This window comes from Scophthalmus maximus, chromosome 10 (assembly GCF_022379125.1).
Source record: "Scophthalmus maximus strain ysfricsl-2021 chromosome 10, ASM2237912v1, whole genome shotgun sequence".
Classification (NCBI taxonomy): Eukaryota; Metazoa; Chordata; class Actinopteri; order Pleuronectiformes; family Scophthalmidae; genus Scophthalmus; species Scophthalmus maximus.
In genome coordinates, this window is record NC_061524.1 from 18,006,911 (window position 1) to 18,029,430 (window position 22,520).

A 22,520-nucleotide genomic window follows, 5' to 3' on the forward strand; every position below is an offset into this window, starting at 1 on the left:
CTGGGTGATTTATGAAGTCAGACTCAATATCATCCACTTCACCCACACACATATGGACATACACATGTGCACACACCAACACGCATGGCCACATGCTCCCTCTCACACACGCACACGCACGCGCACGTTCACTCGTGTACTCCCTCTCCTTGAAATGGAGGCAGATATTAGGGCCAAAATTAAAGGTTTCACAGAGATTAACAGTGCGGATGATGAGATCGCCTCAGCCTCTTTTCATCTAATTCCATTTTATCTCGGAAGCCTGAATGACACGGAAGTGGTGCACACGGTAAAATTACTGCCGCAAAAGAATACAGACATGATAATAACACTGCTACTAATACTGATAAATACTAAAATACCCCGGATATAGAGAAAATAAAAAGAAGTGCGGATTATTTTGAAAGACTTTCCGTGGGTACCTAGGCAATTACACGGCCAATTACTGGCAGCATGCCTGACGCTTTGATGCCGGACTTTTTTTTTTTAACATCAACAGCAGAACTCTACAGACACCAGTAGTCGAGTTGCTAAATTCGCAGCATTCCATAGAATTTACTTAGCCACAAGCAAAAAAAAAAAAGGAGAAAAAAAAAAAGGAGGGTGCTTACAGTGCACTTCAGAGTGCGCCTGGCTTAAATGGGACCCCTTGTGGCTGTGTCACAGCTCCCTTCGTTAGGGGGCTGACTGTAGCCTGTAGTCACCACAGGCATCATTAGCCCTCTGTGAAACCACAGACTGAGTCTCATTCTTCATCTGCCTGTCCGCCGCCTCAACATCTACGCTGCGATGGTGCTCCAACAGCAGAGTAAGTGAGTCCAGCAGCACGGGCGAGACAGCCACACGGCGCTGACGGGATGATAAGAAATTCAAAAATGCAGCAAAGTTCAAATGTATTCAGCGAGTGGGCCTCTTGAATTGGTTCTGTAAAGGTTAGAGCCGAGGTTATTTTTGGAGGGTGGATTATTAGGCTACCTGGGCTGAACAGAGGAGGAATAACTATGGGCAAGCGAGGGTCACTCTGCGGCTGCACTAGACAGTGAGGCGAATCAAGAATTTACGGGGGGAAAAAAAGAGACTAAACTGTCAATTTTGCACAAGATAATTGTGAGGAAAAGTGGAAAATTAAAGTGCAGGACATATTCAATTAAAGCGAGAGATTTTTTCAAAACACATGCCACCACTGCTGACCCCTCCATATGGTCTCTTCAGGAACAAATAATTTATCCCAAAGGGATTTAAAGAGAGGCTGCGATGAAAATAACATAACATTATAAACATTTAAAGTTACAGACTTAATGTGCAGGATGAATTCAAGGTTGAAATGTTGATTTCAGTTTCCCGTTCTGTACTGCCCTCTAATGGAAAACACCACTCAGAAATAAAAGAGCGAGCTCTGACATCCAGAGCTGCAGCGGGACAGAGAGAAGACATACAGCATAATTAATTATGAGCCGAAACTGAGTGAACGCTACATGAAATCAATTTTTAAATTAAATACAATTAAAGTGATGAAAAGGCAAGATTTGTCATTTGGAGATGTATTTATTTAAACATGTCGAATGTAGCATAAGCACAGTATATAATGCATAAGACATCTCTTCTCTAGGTGGATTGTAAGGCGAGAGCAAAACAATGAGATCTAAATGAAGACAAAACAAATGCTTCACTACAAAGCTTTATAGCAGTAAAATTCAGAGCCTTTATCACTGGATGTTGAACAAAGCATTCACTTGGCAGGAAATTAAAAAACCAACGAGAGGTACAAAGACTAATTCTGCTTAGGAGAAAAAAAAGAAAAAAAAACAACAACAACAACAACAATGCAAGAGACATATTTTTAAGGGAATAATAATTCTTTAGAAAAACCATTCCAGCACTATCTGGCAAACGGCAGCAGAGACCCCCGGGAGCATATGTTTGTAATTCCTACTGTTCTCTGTTTAAGTTATTTTTGTACATTCTAATTCTGCAACAACTCTGTATCACATTAACTATGCAGCATCTCTATTCTTAGATTTTTTTTTTTTTTTTTAAAGAGTATAAAATGAATATTTACAAGTAGAGCCAGTTGTTCCATAGTATCTGCCGAGCACGCAAAACTTTATGGCCCTGTTGTGTTCTCCAAAAAAAGAAAATACTGTGTGCGCGCGAGTGTATTAGATGAAGGACAGTTGGCCTCTGTCATGCCTTAGCCATCCCGTCACTGCCTCTCATGGGTGAGCAGCCATTGTTTGAGATGGTCGCCCTTGCCGCTCATGTACGGCCCACTCTGTCCATCGCTAGAAATGACTCTGTGGCAGGGAATGAGGAGAGGAACCTGGCGCGCACACACACACACACACGCACACACACACACACACACACACACACACACAGACAGGGAGAAGTATTCAACTGTAAGGAAATAAACATGTGCAACTTTTGCAAATATTATGCGAGAACGTTTTCACATTTTACAACGTAAAGGCATTGTTTTCAATAGACACATTTTACATTTTAAGAATAATAATTCCATGATCTGTTACCACGAAAACTATGATGCCTCAGTTCAAAAATAATATATTTGAATAAAAACAGATATACCGATTGGAGCTTTTTTAAAAAAAATCAACTGTTATCTTATTTGCTGTTTGACATTTATTGTCACAGCGACACAGCAGCTGGAGGTGCTGGTAGGAGACCTATATGTATGAAAGAATCCCTGATTTACCACATAAATGGCGTGACTTAAAAGTAACCAACATGCAGAAAATATTTTTTTTGTTGTTGCTTTTTATGTTTATGCACTGCATGAAAACAAAGTGCCACACCAGAAGTGTCTGGTTTGATCCTGTACAAATCCACATTCAGGGTGATGGCACAGTCTTTGCGTATAAATGTTTTTTTACTCTTTAATAGTGTAAAGCAAAGAAGCAATCAAAAATTAATGGGCAAAAACACCAGCAGGATGAATATTCAATCGAGAGGGTGTCAACATTAAGATCTGATAACCCTGTGATCATTAAAAAGAGGAAGTCGGTGGAGCGTTTACTCTTGTTGCAGACGAATGCCAGGGGGGTCCCGAGTTCTTTGTAAACTAAATGGCTGGAGAAAGATTAAACAAGCAAGCCTGAAACACTTCGATCATTGTGAGTTCAGAACAAGGAGAGTGGTACTGGTTGGAGAGAATCACAGCAATTACTTATTTTATATTTTTCTTAACGTTGCCCTCGTTTTGTTCCCACTGCAGTGTGACAGTGTCTCTCCAATTTAACCGAGTTATCCTGACTTGATGGCAGCACCTCCAGCCTTTTTATATGAAAAAGTTGGGCATGCAGTGTGTTTCAGTTCAAATCCATCATTAAACCTGCTCCCATATCAACAGCAATAAAACTTTCCGAGCCCCAGATTAACCTTGCAGACAGAGAAATACTGCTCCAGTATTCGGATCAATACTGTTCCCCGGGTTTGGAGGGAGAGCAGGGTTCCCCTCAAGGCCTTCGGATCTGCCTCTTCACTTGGGGGGAAAAGAGCACTACACCAGGCTTATCAATACTCAAATCCTGGTGAAGAAGAAGTGCCACAGAGACGAGAGGATCGATTGAACACACTGAGCTTTTCACAGCTGAAGCCCGAGTGGAGCAGCGCTTCTGACAAGTAATTGACACTGACAATCTGACTCTGGATCTGTATCAGGAGCTGAGGGCTCAGGCTCCCAGCCTCCCTGACGAAAGGAAAGAAATGTCTGTAAAACAGCAGACTGAGAAGTATTCGACAGCCATCCAGAAGCAATGCCATTGGCTAATGTAATGCATAATGTAGAGAAACTAGAGCATACAGTGTTAAAAACACAAAGAAATGCTATTTCTATGGTCTGTCTGTATTTATTCTGTGTTATAAATTTGCTGTCTGTCATCATAAATTACTTCCCTCCTTTAAACATAAAATGTAATCGGAGGGAAAAACACAGGAGTGCGATGAGGTTGTACACAAGATATTTCAGAGCACATATGAGGGAGAACATCTCACCGGCTGCATTTTTTGTACAAGACGTGTTCTCTGCCTCACAGAGCACACCGGTGGTGCCCACAGCACTACATGGGCAGAGCTAAACGGGCTTTGATCAAAGGGTTTGATCAAAAGAAGACACACCACTTGCCCTCTAGCCCTCCATTTTGTACACAGCGGATTCACGGGCAAAATGATGCAGGCCAGGTTTCCTACAAGAGTCGGAGATTTGCACTGAACATCTACAGTGAAGGCTTGAGAGAAGGGGAACAAAAGGTGCGGGCTTACGATCGCGCTGTAGGTAGAGTTTGTCTTCTGCTTGGAGAGCGTTTGTTTGTCATTGGACGTATTTGAACACCTACAGTTTATGATACATACGCTTCACGGTCAACTTAAAAAAAAAAAATTAGATTGGGAAAATTCCAGTGGGGTAGTTATTGCCTCACTTCTATATAGTATCAGTCTTTATGTACTTTTTTATTTGATGAAATACATTTAAAGAATATAGATTTCCTAACTATTTATTACTTAGTTTCTGCACTTGTTTATTCATGTGTCAATTCATAAACCATTTAACCTTTTTCAAAACTTTATATGAAAAAAATCAACTGCAATTCATGTGTGGTAGTTTTACACGATCCAAATTACATTTCAAAACCGAATCACAGGAATATTTAATTAGAGCCGCAACTGATGAATATTTTCATACTCAATTAACTGTTCAGTCTCTACAACGTCGGAAAATAGTGAAAAATATCCATCACAGTTTTCAGGGTGACAATTTCAAATGTCCCTTCTTTTTCATGTCCGACAGATCGAAAACCAAAATATATTATGTTTACTACATAAGACAGAGAAAAGCAAAACATTTTTCAAATAATTAATATGAAATAGTTGCATATACATTTTCATTGTTGCAGCTCTATATGTTATACTGTGAATGAGTCAGTCATGGTGTCTCCAGGATCCATTTCTTGTTTTATTTCCCATATAAAATTATAAATTAACTTTTGACTATTTGTCTTCTTAGTCAAACACAACATAAAAAGATGCAGTAAATGTTGAAATCAAATCAACCTATAAAACAAATCATCTGACTAGTATGGAGGAGAGAAGCCTGTCAATCAATGTCATGTACACTCACCGGGTTCCTCCTCATGGCCCCTCCCACTGCTCGCACCGCTCTGGGGTTTCCCACAATCTCAGCGAGGCGCTTGTATGAGACTGTCTCTCCAAACTTCACATCCTTCTGAAGTACGTGCAGAACGCGGCTGGTGAACGCATCTTTGCCACAAAGCGGTGGACGGGGGGGGGGGGGGGGACAGAAGGAGAGAACAGACAATGCGAGTGCCCCTCATTTAATCTATCAAACTGAGACAGCTGATTGACAAGAGTTTAGCACAACGTGGATTATACTCTCCTAAAATAAACCAGCGTTTTTTGTTTTTTACTTTGAATCCAAAGTTTGAAAGATCACTACATTTTGAGCCACTTAATTATTTTTTCATAATGCCCCGCCACGCGTTTGAGGTCCATTGCTTCCTCAAAGGTGCTCTGTACGATTCCCCCCTTTTCTCTTCTTTACAATACTCATTAAACACGCAAATACACCGAAGTCCCTCCATTTGACCTTAGAACTAGTATTAGCATGCTACAGAAGCTGATGTGAGAAAATTATTTCTCTGGCAGAAAAATCTAGGTTATGCTTTGAAAGGTCAAAGCTAAAATTAAAAAAGTTCGCTCCTTCATTTAAAGGGATTAAGAGAGGCCAAAAAGACTGCAAATCTGCTCCACATTTTTAATAATAATAATTTGAATGTTGCACACCATTTGTGGCAGCGGGATGACTTTGAGGTTAATCAGACCAATTTGTCCTTTTAATTGCTTTCTATTCAGAGTAGATTCATTATATCATCTTCACTTAAATGGCAGAATTCTTCAAATCATCCGCAGCTTAACCGACCACATTAACGGCTTTGATTTCATTAGCACTTTAGCAGTAGCATTATCTTTTTTCTTCTGGATTACCAGGCAGTGACTGAGAGGCATGTTTGTCTAGCTGCAATTGCTAAAGAAAAAAGGGGGAACATGTTTGAAGCATCTCGAAAACCTTGAGACACTGTGATGCACTGAGCACTGAGTGTGGCAAGTGAACAACATTCTTTTTTTCCCGTTGCACAGAGAGCAAGATGAGGAACAATAGTCTCGTTATCAAGAGGGGGTGAAAACTCTTCTAGTATATACATGTACTCAGTCATGAAAATTCAATTAGTGATCTCCCATTCTCTCTCATTTATATGGTCTAAGAGAGCACATGACAAGTGATCTATGAGAAATCCCTCTAAATTGGCATTGTGTGAAAACATGTCACACCCCTGTCTCTCTTCTACAGAGTGAACATCCTTTGCTCCCCAGGCTCCCTCGCTACCTTATAGTCACTCTCCGCTACACAAAGCCACGTGAACAAGGCAATTTGCCTAAACTGGGGGGAATAAGTGTAAAACCTAAAGGGGATACGTTTGATTGATGCACACCCATGTGAGTTCTTTGTCTTGAACAAGGCCCGTAGGTACTGTTTAATAATTTTTCAGGTAATAATCACGCTGTCAACGAGATGACGGGCTCTTACGCAGACAGACTTAATGTTATGAGGAGATAAGATACACCCCTGGAATTCCTCTTTATGCATTATTCTCCCTCATAAAGCTCGGATTTGGCCACATGATGTGTGTGGTACATATTGATATCGCTTTGTCACCAGTGGGTGTATGCGACGACTTGCCCAGGCTGCGGCTGTGACAAATCCCGGTTGATGCAAACGTTATTGACAAACACCCAAAGTCAGTGTCACTGAGCACCTTCTCTGACACGCAGGCCGAGCAACAAGCTGCGCTGCCGTTTACACCTTTTCCAAAAGCTGAGCTTCTCTTTCTCCTGGAAGGTTTCAAATCTCCAACAGTTGTGGAGAAAAAACAAGTGTCTGCGCTTTTTATCTGCCGGTACAGAGGTTAAAGAACTTTGCCCTCATCAGTGTTAGTGACAGAGACTTCATGCGGGTCACTCGAGGTGACCAGCAATGATTTGGAGAGCGGTCCCCTAGCCCCATACTTCATAAAGAGCCTAATATGGTGTGTCTGGGGTCAGGACCCTCTTTAGATCAGGGTGCAGTGATGTCAAATGTTTAAATAAAAGTTGAGGGGAACCACTTACATGTTCACAGACATCCCATAATTGTGTCACAGATCATTACCTACCATGAGTCCAGGTGATAGGGCCACTGCAACGGCAGAGACAGATTGACCCAGAGTAAAATCGAACTGCTCTAGTGATTATGAAAATATTGACATGTATGATTGATTTGCTCATAATTTTGTATATGAGGGCAATTTGAAAGGAAGAAGGCCCCCCCCCCCGTCATCTAAATTCCATCAGCCCCTGCTAATGATAGATTTGGAGAGATGACTTCCAGCTGACAGTCACCTCATACATGGTTGTGAGAGTAAAAAGACAATAGTGGAAATGCAGCTACCTCATTATCCTTTGTGTCTAATGGGAGGGAAGACTTTGACTCCCAGTCAAAGTGTCTCTTGAGTCTTGAGGGATCCATACTTTTGAAGGCTGACGGGGTGCTGATGATTCTCTGATTATTCGATATTCTGAAAACGTTCATTTCCCTAATTCCTCTCCACATCACAGGGGCGAGTCCTGGTGAGTGTCTCATCTCGCCCTGTGCTGTGCACAGGGGGAGGTTCAGGCTCCTGCAGGAACACAGTCATTTGGGCTTTGAAGAGTGCCCTTCCCCCCCTTTGCTCGGCCCCCTCCCTGTACATTCCCCGTGCCGCTTACCGAGACTAAGATCCTCTCGTCTGTTACATATGGATGTATAATTAATGAGATAAGAATATGCATCGTTTTAAGAACTCACGATGGTGTCTGTGTTTTTTTCGGAGTGGGGGTGAACGCGAGTGCACGCACGCACGCACACACAAACATACACATGTTCACTGAGCATGACACTCGCCATTCCTCTACCCCTTGTCGACCAAACTCGCGTGTGATGTCGCGCATCAGTCAGACAGTATAGAAAACTGCAACTCGCGGCTCCTTTCATGTCACCTCTGTTACTCAGGTATATTGTGACAGCTAATATGAAAAGTGGCTTGTTTTGTCAGAAATGTGTAAATAAACATGGCAACACTTCCAGTGAAGGTCACAACTCAATATAACATGACAAGTGCTGTGAGAGCGCTGTCGCGTTCGGGTTCTCCCACAAGATAACTGAGCAAACAAAAGTTGGTTGTCACAGATTGTAATGACCTGATTAAACTTGTATTTTTTTTTTTCCCAGGCATGCGGCAGCGGCGGCGGCGTGCCTAGATCGAGTAGGAATTTGTACAGAAAAAACCTAATCCTTAATATTTGTGAATCAACGAGCGAAAAAAAAAGAAGAAAAAAAGAAACCCTCTATTTTCCTCCCTCAAAAGACAAATACTCTTGATGCTCACATTTAACATTTTTATACTGGCATGGCCTATGCTTCTGACTACTGAGAGCAATCGAAGCCTAAACCCTGTATTTACTGAGCCCCAAAACAACAGGCGAGGGAGAGAGGTGGAACACAGCACAATCACCTATTCAGATCAGGTACTAATGAAGAATTCCATCTATCCTGAAATTTAATTAAAACCCCAAAGACTTCAGATGAGATGCGATTTGAAAGAGCCCGGGGCTGGTACACAAGCACTTGGTGGCGAAGGGAATCGCACTGAAAGTTGATATCGTAATTGGTCCTGATGTATTTCTGCATTGCCTTCGCGGGAGCGTGGGACTCATAGCTGTATACAGGGTCTCGATGGAGTACCTGCTCATTGAAAATGCCATCACTCAAGCACTGCAGATCTGCATGAAATTAGAGAGCAACTAAGGCCTGATTGCAGGGGAAGAGAAGCACAATTGTTAAATGCATATATTAAAGAAGGTTTTTTTTCTGCTTCTGTGTGTAGGTGTGCTTCTGACTCTAAATGAGCACTCCTGACAATCTTTAAGTTAAAATGCAATGAACGTCTCAGCGTGACAAAAGAAACTGCGTGTAATTGTTTCGAAAACGGCACAAGTGAGATGAGTTTTTTGATTCCAAAAAGTAGACTTGTCAGACCACAAGTATTGTTTGTTTCCGGAAACAAAACAAAAAAAAAACTTCAGGATAATTACTTCCTGGTTTCTTTCCTTAGCACTCTCAATCATTCACTCCTCAGTCACAGCGAACCAGTTGAAAGGACACTAATTGTCCATTTTTGGGGGCGCTTTCATTTGACTCGCCCGAGGTGACCGGTCAAGGCAACAATAAGCTCATTCAAACTTTACCACCATTCACATGTTCTCATTAAAAAAAAGAAGAAAAAAAAAAAAAAGCTTCCCGTCTGAAAATGTCAAGAGTGGAATTCGATCAGTTTCAAAGAATGTGCCAAGAATCATGGAAAAGCTTGCCAAGACTAACACGCGTGGTAAGAGCTGCCACAGATTACTGAACCAAGTTACAGCTCTGTGTTCTGTTCTCTCTCCTTCGCTCACCCACTCGCTCGCTTTTCCTCCACTCTTGCCCCCCCCCTCTCTCTCTCAGCCATAAAATACTTCATTATAACACAGTGAGCCAGTGAGTGTAAGTGATGTAACTGACAATTAAGAGTGAAAGCCTGATCCCAGTCATGGCTCTGCAAATATTTATCCATGACAGACCTCCTTGCAGGGCGGGGTGGTGAAAGGCAGGGAGCGGGAGACTCCCAGTGGTCTGCGGCTCGCTGAAGTACGCCTGGAGCCATTCAACGCAGCGCCGCAACTCGGGGCTCATTTCCGCCGGGCTGTCGTTGACCACACAGCTCAGGGGGGCCTCGCTGCTCCTGTGAGGGATACAGAGCAGGATGGGGAGGTGAGGTGGGGATCAGATGAGCAATCATAACACCCAACTCTTGGTTGAACAGTGCTAAAATGTGTCATTAGAGTCTAATAACACGCCACGGGTGACACAGATGCAAGACGACATAATTTGCAGAGTGAAACAAAAAGTTGTTAATCAAGACACGTTTAACCTCAAAGTTACACTCTTTGCCGTTTGCTCCTGTCACTCAGCGGTGTCAAATATCAGAGCTGCGAACGATAGGACGAAGTTCAAGAAAATATAAAGACATTAATCCCGACATTTGTTACAGCAGATGTATATTTGGAAGTGCAGCATGTTGAAATATGAAAGGAAACATTGTCGGGTCATGAGGAACTGTGCAAACACTTTCTTTCAAACAACTTAAAACAAGCAGAACCAAATTCTGGGAGAAAATAGAAGACAGTTCTCAAAAGTCTTGCAGCTGTTTTTACGGAAAAAGTTAAGAGGCATAGTGTTAACAACAGTTTCAACTCTGCTTGAGTCTAGTTTATAGTTCATGACAAGAATAAATGGATTTTTTGGCCAGAGCGGTGCTGGCCAGCAAAGCACCGCACTTGGACGCGCATCTTAGCATGAGTAGATGCTTGGAGGAATTTGCCGATGGTTGAGTTGGCATCACTTAACAGCTGAATTTCTCTCCGCTGCTGACCACCCCCCAGGTCAACGCAAGCAGACTGACCCATATTTGACACTTAAAGACCCTACTGGGAAGGTCTTCTCTTAGCATGTGCATTACTGCAAAGTGGACCTCAAGCTGTGTTGTGGATCTAAAGCAAGCCGCCAATTCCATTAACTGGTGTACAGGACTTATAAATAAATAATATCACCATTTAAGTGCCCCTTTTTCAAAATTGGCTTATCCTGTATGGTATTAATAATAGACATTTACTTTGTTAAACACACAGACCGTCTCTCTCCCGCCTGCCGTAACAACACGGCCCTAAAGTGTTTTTACACTTCTGCAGGTCACAGTTTGCGCTGCGTTTTATATTGGACACGTGAAGTTGAGGTTTACTGGAGTGTTATGACTGAGCGGGTCAGTTTTCAGAGAGCCGCTCCGCCTGCTAGTTTGTGGCGGCGCGATGGAAATCTCCCGGGTGCCGTTTAACAGTGGGTGTAAATACAGTAAAAAGGTGTAAATACTCTCATTTCTAAATAAACCACACAGCAGTTTGTAGTTGAGTGGTGAAAACTCGGAAACCCACTGGCAGGCCCTGTGCTGAGACCCGCTCAAACAATGGCCATGGCTCATGGCAATCTCTGTCGGCATGGGTGAGTGCCCAGCCAGCCCCTACTTGTCATTGTCTCTCCTTTCCATCCCTCCCCTCCCCTTCCTCCCCCCGCTCTCCCTCCTCATTTCCCCCCTCTCTATTTCTCTGTCCTCCCACTCCAGCTCTTTTGGCTACCCACCACCCCCCCAGACACACACCCACCATCCCCCCACCTCCATTTCTCTCAGCAAGGATCTTCAGGCCACTGTTCCCTCTCTACACCCCCCCCCCACACACACACGCACACGCACACACACACACACACACACACACACACACACACACACACACAACCCCTCTTTCTCTCTGAGAGGATGTTCCAGCCGCTGCACACTGACAGCTCGGGGATATTGTGTGTGGAAATGTTCCTGTTGGACCCGCAGGCCCTTACAATCTACCGGACAAAGGCTAGAGCACCTTTGCTTAAGGCTTGGCACCTTTGACCTCCAGCTCACACTTCAGACTTGTCACCATGGCTAATTTTCCTCTCCCCTCAGCCCACCGATATGGATGCGCCTGCTTTAAAGGTGTTTTGAGTGATACAACATTGACAGTAGTAAAAGTTAATGCAATGCAGGACATGTTATGGCCAGTAAACAACACCAAAATAAATAAATAAGAGTGGAACAACATCAGTCGAGCTGAAGTCTGTCACCTCTGGGTGCGATGGGGGATTGTTTTTAAAGAGCACGCGGGCGGTGGAGATGTAGCTCCTGTGCTGGCAACATTTCCAGTCACTTCAGGCTTCAGTGAATCACAAATCAAGCAGCATCACATGATATTTACAGAGTCCAGACTGGCACATTAGAAACTATGCCCTTCAAATGAGAGATTAGAGATGTGTAATAAATGTGGAGCTAATTACAAAGAAACTCTCAAAGGAGCAGCGAACTTTATATTGTCTTAAAGTAACTGCCACCCCCTGTATAAAACCTAAGAATTATAATTAGCAGTGACTATAAACAGGATTTTAATAACTATGTTTAACAAGTAGTTTTAAGTTTGAATAAACAATTCAAATTTGTTTTAAGATTATTTTTTTAATCTATTATTCTTTGAAGAGGTAAAATCCCTTTTTTTTTCTTCTTATGTCCTTCAGACGTTCATCACGTTTCATCACAAGTAAGGAAATAGGAAACTAATTCCAAACTAGCCAGGACCTGCTGCACTAAAAAGAATATTTCCCTTGATAGAAGATTGTGATTTGAGAAAATTTCTAATATTGTGCCCCTGTCACAATCAATTTCCAATTACCATAAATCATTGCAGCGTAAAGTGGGAGTCATTTGGAGTCCTACTTATTTTCCAACTCTAATATAAAGAATGAATTGAGCATTTATATAATGTTGGAGGTTATTTCATTCAACCTGGAAGAAACAATCAAAGGAGACAAAGGGGGAAATAAAAGAAGAGCTGAAATTAAATTTGTCTATTTTCTTTAGCATATCCTTTTTCTCGAGTTGCACAAGACTTCAGTCAGACTTTTTTTCTATCAGCTGCAGACCTAAGAATGAAACAGGTTAACCACAGGATCTAATTGAAAGGAATCTGGCGAAGGGTGTAATGGTGTATTGCACAAAAAGGGGAAAAACTCAGAACTCATGCCTCCATCCTGTGAAGCGTGATGGCGCTCATCCCGACTCGATCGGCTGTCACTTTTGACACAGCCTGCCAGAGTTCTCCTTCACCGATCATGGGTAACATGGCGGGTCAGAGGATGAAATAGAAAAGGCCAAGAGCAGTCCAATATTTTCCTCAGCCTTATAGCTCCGGATACTTAACTCTCAGACGTCAAAGACTCAAGAGAGCATGAAAAAAGCCTAAAATGACTGTCTAAAAATGGAAAAAAAATACAGCATGTCTCTATGAATGTCAAGATCCTGATGGTCTCTGAGCCAAAGGCTGTGATACAATTGTAAGCCACTTGCTCAATGCAACTTGTTCAACCGTTTGAGGATCATTCAGATGCCTATCTTGCTACTGCAGCACTAAAGTAGAGAGCTTTTGGAGTGGTAAGCTGTGAGGAATGCTTCTTATTTTGTTGCGGGGCGCCACATTTGGCGCCCCGCAGTTTTGAAATGAAAACAACTGGGCCGTGTAAACTGCTCTCCAGATATCCAACAACTCTTATTAGCGAGTGTCCACCAAAGAGGCCGCAGCCCTCTCACTCCGATACATAAAGGTGGTGGTGGAACACTGCAGAGCGGGCAACAAAGCACACAACAATTAGGTCTTCTCCCAACTGGCTAGCCACAGCAGTCAGTGAAGGCATGTATTACCACAGCCTTAACTCTTACTCCATTATGTAGTGTATCCACACCTCGACGCGGCAATGTTTATCTACAACAGACTACTGAGCAGTTCCAAATAGCGTTTTTAGCCTCTATTCTCAAGTGCCACAGTAAGAGATTCCAATTACCCGAATGGTAAGGAGCCAGTGAGGGAGGCACAAAGTACATTAGGGATCCCCTGTAACTGCTGGGACCTTTTAGAGCCTCAACTGAAGAGGACCGAGAGACTGGGGGGGACAGTGACCCTGCATGGATAGCCTCTGTCAAAATTTGACCACGTCAAGCACAAAGGCATTATGGGAATCTAGTGTCACCAAGTCCTAATTACTGTCTGTGTTCAGAGCAAATTACTGCCTTGTTCCTCTGATTAGCGAGGAGGCTAATCTTCACCTGTGTATGCCAGCACTGCTGAGGGCCCTTGAGTGTTAGCGCTTCGTCTTCTGTAATTTATTTTTAAATCAGTGCCCGCTCCCAGGAGTTTTGAGTGTTTTGTTGTGAACCGCTTACCATGATCCCCACCGCCGCCCCCTCACCCCTAAATCCTTGACTAAATCCTTGTTTGGTGCCGCAGGAAGATAAGCAAGAACAACACTTGGGCATAATTGACTCGTACTTCCCTCCAAGATGTCAGAGCCGAATCATCTCTCTGCATATTGCGTTAGTGTGTCACACACTGTACACTTCTGCATGTTGCAGATATAGAATCCAATCAAGTTCTAAAACAAACTAGCTCAACCCTCTTGCTTGAAAAACTTCCCGGTCGACAGCAGGGAGACGAAGAAAAAAACACGACAACAACAACAACAACAACAAAAAACTGCAGGAGCTGCCTCGGCTGCTCCCTACAGTGAGAGCTTAACTCTTACTCGGCTCCTGTCCGAACCCCGGAGGGTCTGCTTCGGAAAACCACAACATTCGCAGATTTTCATCTGAGTGAATGTCAGTGTCTCGTCTACATGGGCGGTTTACAGGTAGTGTGTTACACAGGTGTTGGTTTACACAGGAAATGGCACATGCAGGCTGATTGGGACAGTCCCGCGAGACGGAGGCATAAACATAGAGCACAGATGGGTCCAAGGGCCAGTGGGAGCAGCACCTTAATGAATACGCAGCTGAGTACTACACTTCACAACATGCAAAACAATATTCTAAGGCCGCGGTAAAAAATAGAACAAAAATCATCTGAATATCATTACAGAATGAATTATTCATGCACATTTCTAAAGGGACTACGTCAAACGCCCCCCCCCCTGCTTTATTGATGATTTCATTCAATATCTCAGCAGATCACTGTTTGCATGACAAAGCATTTCAGTTACAAATGTAAGCAGTTTCTTTAGCACACAGTTGTGTCTATGTATTTAGAAAAATAATAATTTAATGGATAAAAATTACATGTAAGGAATAAATATAACACACCCGGGGAGAGAGGGAGAGAGAGAGAGAGAAAGGTAGCGAAACAGAGAGGAAGAGAGGGGGATATTAAAGTGGAGGAAAAAATAATAAGTTGTTGCCATGTTTCCTGGTGTGTGAGCACATCATGTAAACAGGCCCCAAACAGGGAGCACGTTTACCATACCGGTATTCAGTGTGAACCAGGACATTGATTCACAACACAAGTGTGAGAAAAACGATAAATGCATCACCTCCGATATTTCACACTAGCGCTGGTAGTAGTGTGTAAAAGCTGTTGTGACAGCTTGGGTATTAGGGCTTGGATATATGGAAAATGTCTGGCTGCTTATGAATGCTAGTGTGACTGTGGGTGACAGGTTCGACACAAAAACACTCCACCTCAGAACAATTAGGCTGTTCTCAGGCCCCATCCAGTGTTGTCAGTGATAATGGAAAGCTGTGAGGATAACTGGTGATAAATAGACTTTAACACCCTCCTCCTTAAGAGCAATGCAGTCCTGCAGTCCTCTCATATGCTTAACTAATCATGACCATGGCCGGCAAATTCATACAAAAGACTAATTACTGTTGTACTTCACTTCAGTCTCAAAGGCCTCTTATATAAGGACTTGGGGGGTTCTCCTGCCTCCTTTCTCCTCTTGATGAGTATTTTTTTACAAGTAGGCCTCGCGCTAGACAAAAGCGTTTAAAAATTGGTGATTGCTTTCATCCGCTTTAATTACATTCAGAAATGGCATTTCTGCCACATAATACACCCCTATTGTTTCAGAATTATCTGGCTTGAGGAGTCAAATCTACAATATTTGACGATGCTCCCGAGCTAAATCGCCTCTTGAAATTGAAATATGCCGCTAAAATACAAAATAAAACGACCAAGCCTTTGCTGCTGATATACTGGAGGCTCCCTGGCTTTCTGCAGAATGCTATTATTATGCATATCCAGGTAGAAAGTTAATTAACCCAAAGCTTAAGCTAATTATGGTAGCAGAATGCTATCAACCAAACACTTTCAGTCAGACAGCTGTCCAGAATTTCATTTGCTAATCATTTGTCTTTTGCCGGAGCATATGGTACATTTCCCCGCTATCACAGCAACAACAAACAGATGAAAATCATTAACTAAAAACAATGTGCAGTGTGAAAAATCCGACACAGATTTATAAGGCTTTGTGTCGGAGAAAAAAAGGAGGATTTACGGCCTGGGAAATATAATGATAATTTCTGGTTTCAGCCACTTAGGATTTTAGGCAGATCACGTGGCCCAACTGTGCAGGGAATTCAGATGCACAAATATATTGTTTATATTTATATGCAAATGAGACAGAATTCTTATCCGTGTAAAATTAATTACAATTTTCTATAGGAGCATATGCAAAGAGTCTGTTCTTAACAATTTTGGCTTCTAGCACATTTTGTGCCAGATTTTTTTTCCCAACAACATTTTTATGTTTTTTAAAGTAGAAATCCCTCTGCTCAGAATTAAATCAATTATTTTCCAAGAAATGCTTCATGCATGTTTTTTTTCTTTTTCATAAAAACACATCACACTGGCTGTTAAAGGGTGATTGATATCAGCATCGCCTCGCAACATTATCAGGCAATAAAGGCTACTCAGTTTCTAATGCAACATGTCATACACAGGCTCCTGTAGTACATTTCTATTGAGGACCTCACAAGCTAAATTGCTTTTTTCCTGCTCCCCCACATCTCAGCCAGCTTGACAGACAAATTGATCAAAGCATTGTAAAATAATATGCTCACAAAATGTCTTGGGGCAGGAGTCCAGCCTCTTTTTTTTCATTTTTCACCCTAATAAAAAAGTGCTCTGTGATTTCCTCTGTATTATGTGTCTGTGCTCTGTATAAAAGAGGCAAGACGCATCATATTTCAGATAATAGTAATCTCCTGTAAACAAAATGCGTATCATTTTTCTGTGAACGCTGAGGCCATGCTAAAAACTAAAGAGGGGGAAAGCCGGTTAACAGGGAGACTGGTTCGTCGGGCCCCAACAGGGGTTGTTGAGATGTAATGAATTTGTTCATCTGATGGTGCCTTCAGGGCTGTCGTTAGACTGGCAGAGGAGGTTGATTCCAGGAAATGTTCCTAAGATCAGTTAGGAAGCAAAAGGGGCTTGAGACGTTTCTATTAGAAAGAGCTGACGGTCATGGTGCGTAAGCAATACTTCAAGGGCATTTATGTAGCCATAATGGCATTTATCAATAACTATCTATCAATGCCTCAAAAGCTTTTGTTGCTGCTTTGGCTGTTCAACACCGACCAATAGTTGAATTCTGAAAAACAAACACGGGCCATTTAAGCCTTCAAAACTTTGACTCGGTCACAAATGTCTTACTGTAGGTCTCCGGTTACGTTATGCATGGATGCTCTATCTGTCTCCCTTATCCAAAATATGTGCTCTTAGAGATCATTTATCACACTGACTTCCTAAGCCGGGACCACACCACATCCGAGGCTGAAAAGAGCCTTGTTTAGTATGTCATAAATAAATCAATGGAAAAGGCTGATCTGAACTATTACTGCTACTGCAGGCTTTTGTGAGATCTACATGTAAAGCCAGTAGCAAAGATAAGCCTATATTTTGTCACTTTATCTCGCCTCCCTTAATGCCTGTTTACACTGCATTCCTCCATATATCTGAGGTGGCTCTGGTTCCCCTGTCCTACGACAATGTCATTTTATGCAACTGGTTGTGATAAAAATTCTAAATGTCTGCTTCAGTCATTTTCTTGCTCACACCATTGAGAACATGCGGGCCGCGGTGTGATCGAGGCTTCATTTATGACCGACATAGCAAATGATATTAAACTGAGAAATGATCTAGTGATGCGAATCATTAAATTCATTTGCATATTCCTACTGAACCTGAACACACAAATTAAACCCCGTTCACAAGGAGACGGGAAAAGGTGCTTGCGCATGGTTACAGGACATCTTCCATAATCAAAATTCCATATTATTAATTTTCCAACTTCAACTCATTAACAACAAGTGGAATGTTTTTACTGCTTGATGAATTTTAGGAAATAGCAGACAGCCGAGGAAGAAAACACATGTTGAAGTATAATATACAAGGTCATTAATGGGTTTCCATAAATTAGAATTGGAACATACATTTTCAAAAGGACAACTTCCTATGCGGGGCCATTGGAAAATGGTTTAATTTCCCAAACCATTCAAGGTTATCAAATGCAAATCTGCGATACATGGATATTTAATTTCAATCTAATCAAAACTAATCTGAGATGTAGGATGTGGACCTGTAAAAATAAGGAATAAGTACTTATTAATGCTGGGTTTAATCAGTTCCAGTCGCCCTAGTAAGACTGTCAGTATTCTGACAATTTTGAGGGATGAGTAGGGCATGAAATGCAATCACATATAACATTTCTGAGTGTCGGTTGACACTCAGGACTACTGCATTCAACTTGGAGGAAACATAAATAAACAGGAGGGAACAGTCCATGCTCCCCGTGGCCTCTGCTGACCCCATAGACATCAACTCTAATCAACTCCCTTGTGGGTAATAAACAGGTTATTTTTTTCTGAAATTTCAAATATACTGCGGCAAGAATCACAACCACATGCCATCAGAAATCTAATTTCCAGCCCAACTGTATTCCAGTGCCCCTCATATTTCTAGTGCCTGCTCATATTTGCCCAACTTTCTCCCGGATATTTCTTGGGGGATCTACAAAAATGCCCTGCTTCCAATGAGGAATGGTGGCACTCCATCACAGGAGTGGATTCTGTCTGCCTGTAAATTTCACACCTTTGTTTATCACGTCACCAGCCCGGCTGTTGTACAGTACCTTTCAGCAGGTGCGACATCCATTAGGATCTGGATGGTGTGCACACCATTCTCACATCCACTGACTTGGATCGTCCCCAGGGGGCTCAGCAATGAGATGGTCTTCTGAGTGCACTGGCTCTCCCTCTGCTTCTTCATCTCGCTGCCCTGCTAAGGAAGCACAAATTACACGGTGTTCATTGACATATTCATGTGGCAACTTTCACAATTTCTCACACACATATTTGCATTGAATGATCTATTGAAAACCTAGCGGGCCACCAACAGGATGATGACTTACATATTTGAACACCTAGCCTCCAAACAATGTCATGATGTGACTTGATCCCTACATTACTATCCGATATTTCTTTTGTGCATGGGAAAGAATACGCCTATCTAACCAATAAATCGCCCATTTTTTCCCCTCTTTCTGTTCTATATATCACATAAATGAGAAAAACAATGCAGTCTGTTCCCTTGTCTGGTGGGGGATTCCCAAGATAGCTCGACATTATTTTCAATCCGTCATTTTTGGTTGATGGCCGGGATGTTTTTCTAGCATTAAATTTGTTCCTTAGGGTGCAACTCCGATGGGATTCTGGTTTCCAGCCCTTAACAACAGCAAAAACGTGCAGCTTTTCTGACGACTGAGATGGATACTGGCAATAACCAGACAGCAGTTCCTTTTTTATTTTTACTTTGAGGGAAGGAGAGATGATTGACTATGTTATATGTGAGTTTTTGAGAGATGGGGGTTATAATAAATAAAGGTCACATTGATTGCAAGAGTTTCAACCAAGGAAACCTTTCCTTCCTGGAACCTTGATCTGAAAAGTGTCCAAAGGGTACAAATACAATATCTTTTTTTTTTCCCTCTCTCTTTTTTTTTTATAAATAGTGCTTGGAATCCACAATCATGAATTTTTAACAGTTTGTATATTAATTGAGACATATGCAGCTCCACATTTAACCATTATTTCCATTGCTAGCTAATGTGCACGCTGTTTTCTTGATTAATTATTTAATCCTACTATAGGCTATATTTAATATCAGAAAATTGTAATATCAGAAAATATCAAAAAATATTCAACTAAGTTTCCCAGACTCCAAATGCACAGTTGTGCACAATGTTGAAAGACCAGGCACTTTTTGGTGGTGAATATCTACTATATCTGAAATATATTTTTTATTTATTTTTCCATCAGTAGGTCCTATAGTTATCAACATTAGAGACACTTAAGAAACTGGCAGCGCTTGGTACTTTTAACACTCATTAAACAATCAGTGAATTGCAATTGGCAACTACTCCGATCAATGAATCATTTTACTTCTTTATTCTAGGGAAAATACTAAACATGCCTCAGTTCCAGCGTCACTTCTGAGAGGATTTGCTGTCATTCATCTCGTGAGTAAAGTAAAAGGGTTTTTTTTGGGCGGGGGAATGTTAGTCAGCCAGAAATGAATAGCCAACAAATACATTTTTTTAAGGTAATTTAAAGATGTGCGTGTGTGTGTGTGTGTGTGTATGACAATCAATAATTAAATAACCAGTATTTTTGAAAGCCTAAAACAAACCATACATAAGCGTAACTGAACTAAATTTAACTGCACCCTTCCCAATGTGGCTTATATTATTTTGATTTAAGAATGGGTATATTTGTGTTAAGATTAAACAAAAGGTTATGTGATAAAAAGGTAAAGATGCATATGCAGTGTTTCATTTAGACTTCCAGTTGCTCCCCCCACCTCTTCACACACCACACACACACACACACACACCACACCACCACCACCACCTGTCATGGTATGCGATCACAAATGCGTCTCCTTCAACTTTCTTGTTTCTACTCTTGCAGCTCTCTCACTGTATTCATCAGGGGTTTGCCTGAACTGACAATAAAGGCGAGAAATTTCTGAGCCAAACAATGGTACAGTGCACTTTGGATAAGCGCTGAACACACTGCCTACCATTTAGCAAGCCGGTAATAGACTCATAGATGGAATAATGGACTTTGGCAATAATGGCCTTGGCTAATAGTCTCCACACTGATTAAAAATAATGCGATCATGTTTGTTTTTGTGGTGTGTTTTCGGTGCAGTGGTCTAGTCTAAGTGACTACCTGACTAGTTGGGGGGCGGGGTTACCCGGCTCTTCACGGTGAGGAACAACAAACAACAAGCAGCTTGTGTTGTTGGAAATCACTGGCAGCGTCCTCGCGCTCGTCAATCATCTGACTCGTTTCTCATTAGACTAGCTCCTGGTCAAACCTGCGTGATTAATCGAGTAGAAAGCGCAATGTCGACTGCGCAGGTGTCACGGACGCAACACGTGTTCGTGGTGTGCGCTTTTTGAGAAAGGAGCACGTTTTTGCCGAAACGCAGACGAACGTTGTCGATATTCTTGCGGCGTGCAAGCACGTGGAAATAAATTCAAATGAAGTTTACTGCAGCGCGTGCCATTAAAAATACGAGAAAAAATAAGCAGGGGCTCGTGTCTGAAGGCCCACCGTAACTTCCCCAAAAGATACCCCTCGGTAATTTACGATTATACGGATAGTCTCTGAACAGCAGCTTGTGTCAAGCGTTTCTAAGACACACTTTATCAACGTGAATTAGCCCTGTAGCTTACAATAGAGGCTTTCGCATCCGTACGGCGACTATGCGACGTCCGTTTTCCTTCTTTCTCCAAAACAAATGTGTCAGAAAGTCTCTTCCTGTTTCTACATACGAGCGTGGTGGAACCGGCCAATCGCAGGAGGGAGAAGTCTGCTCGTGCTCCTTAATTGGTCAGTGTAAAGTCCCCGCTCCTCCCCCTGCCAGGGACAGACGCTGAAGGCTTGTCTAATAGGTCTCAAGTTGGGATTTGGGGTCCTTCAGGGGGTCTTCAGTACACCAAAGACTAGTGATCGTAGTGATTTAGTCTATTTAGACTATTTGATATTTTCTTACAGCAGAAAAAGAAATATGACTATGCTAAATTTTGAGCATCAATTTTAGATTATCTGATGTCTTTCTTATGGGTAAGATTCTGCATCTCCAGAGACAGCATCTCAGAGAGGATTGTAGGGTCCCAGGCCTAATGTTTGTGGATAAAAAATACCTATGTATTACCAGCTACAACAGTCTGCATGTTATTATAACCAGCACATGAGTCAGTGCACAATCCATTCATTAGAGTTTGATGTAGTTTAAAGGCGAGGGAGTTGCCTCGTTTTGCCTGGAGCTGTCACAGATTTAGTTGAAATACATTTTTCAGTCATTATGACCAAGTGTGTGGCCTCATTTGTATTGTTTAAAAGTATCTGTTGTCCTCTGCTGCTTTATTTTTTATTTCTGTGCTGCCTTCAGCTCTCTGCATGCCTCCGTTTGGAATGTGTAGGCCGGTGTGGGCCACAGGCCCACACCCCATCTCAGCGGTGAGGGTGGGAGCGGGGGAGAAAACGCCACCCCTGCAGAGACCATTTTGAAATCTGTGAGGATTTCCGTGCCATCTGGACCCGCTGCCAGTCTGCCCCAGATAGTAAGGGTTGGCAACGGTACCCGACGGTGCAATATGGCTCTCTCTTTAATGAACTACTAACTGTCCCCCGTTTTAATTGATGTGACATTTGAGCCATTTATCTCTGACATTTCAATGAAGAATGATTCTCAGCCTTGCCATTTACTTTTTTTGTGCTATTTTCTAAGAGTCATTTGCATTTTCTGCTGTAAACCTGCGTTTTGTCTCTCATTAGCTAATTAGAGAGCAACATGCACAATTAATAAAAATGAACATAACCTAGTTTGATATAGGCTTGATGAGG

At 42.1% G+C, this 22,520-nt stretch overlaps 1 protein-coding gene across 4 annotated transcripts; it reads right to left on the bottom strand.

Moving 5' to 3' along the window:
• Nucleotides 1-1,525: 1,525 nt before the first annotated feature.
• Nucleotides 1,526-21,471, bottom strand: mgmt (O-6-methylguanine-DNA methyltransferase). Of its 4 annotated transcripts, none has more exons than XM_035606446.2 (5): nucleotides 21,347-21,471; nucleotides 18,737-18,882; nucleotides 9,727-9,887; nucleotides 5,135-5,274; nucleotides 1,526-2,320 (listed from the first exon to the last, which is right to left on the bottom strand). In XM_035606446.2, exons 2-5 carry the CDS (start codon nucleotides 18,871-18,873, stop codon nucleotides 2,204-2,206), a joined length of 555 nt encoding a protein of 184 aa, XP_035462339.2. In that variant the 5' UTR covers nucleotides 18,874-18,882; nucleotides 21,347-21,471; the 3' UTR covers nucleotides 1,526-2,203. The 4 variants fall into 4 exon arrangements, with proteins under 4 accessions (XP_035462339.2, XP_035462338.2, XP_035462341.2 ...); XM_035606445.2 differs by having other exon boundaries at nucleotides 18,737-18,885; nucleotides 21,347-21,463; XM_035606448.2 differs by lacking the exon at nucleotides 21,347-21,471 and adding an exon at nucleotides 20,838-21,335.
• Between the last annotated feature and the right edge of the window lie 1,049 nt (nucleotides 21,472-22,520).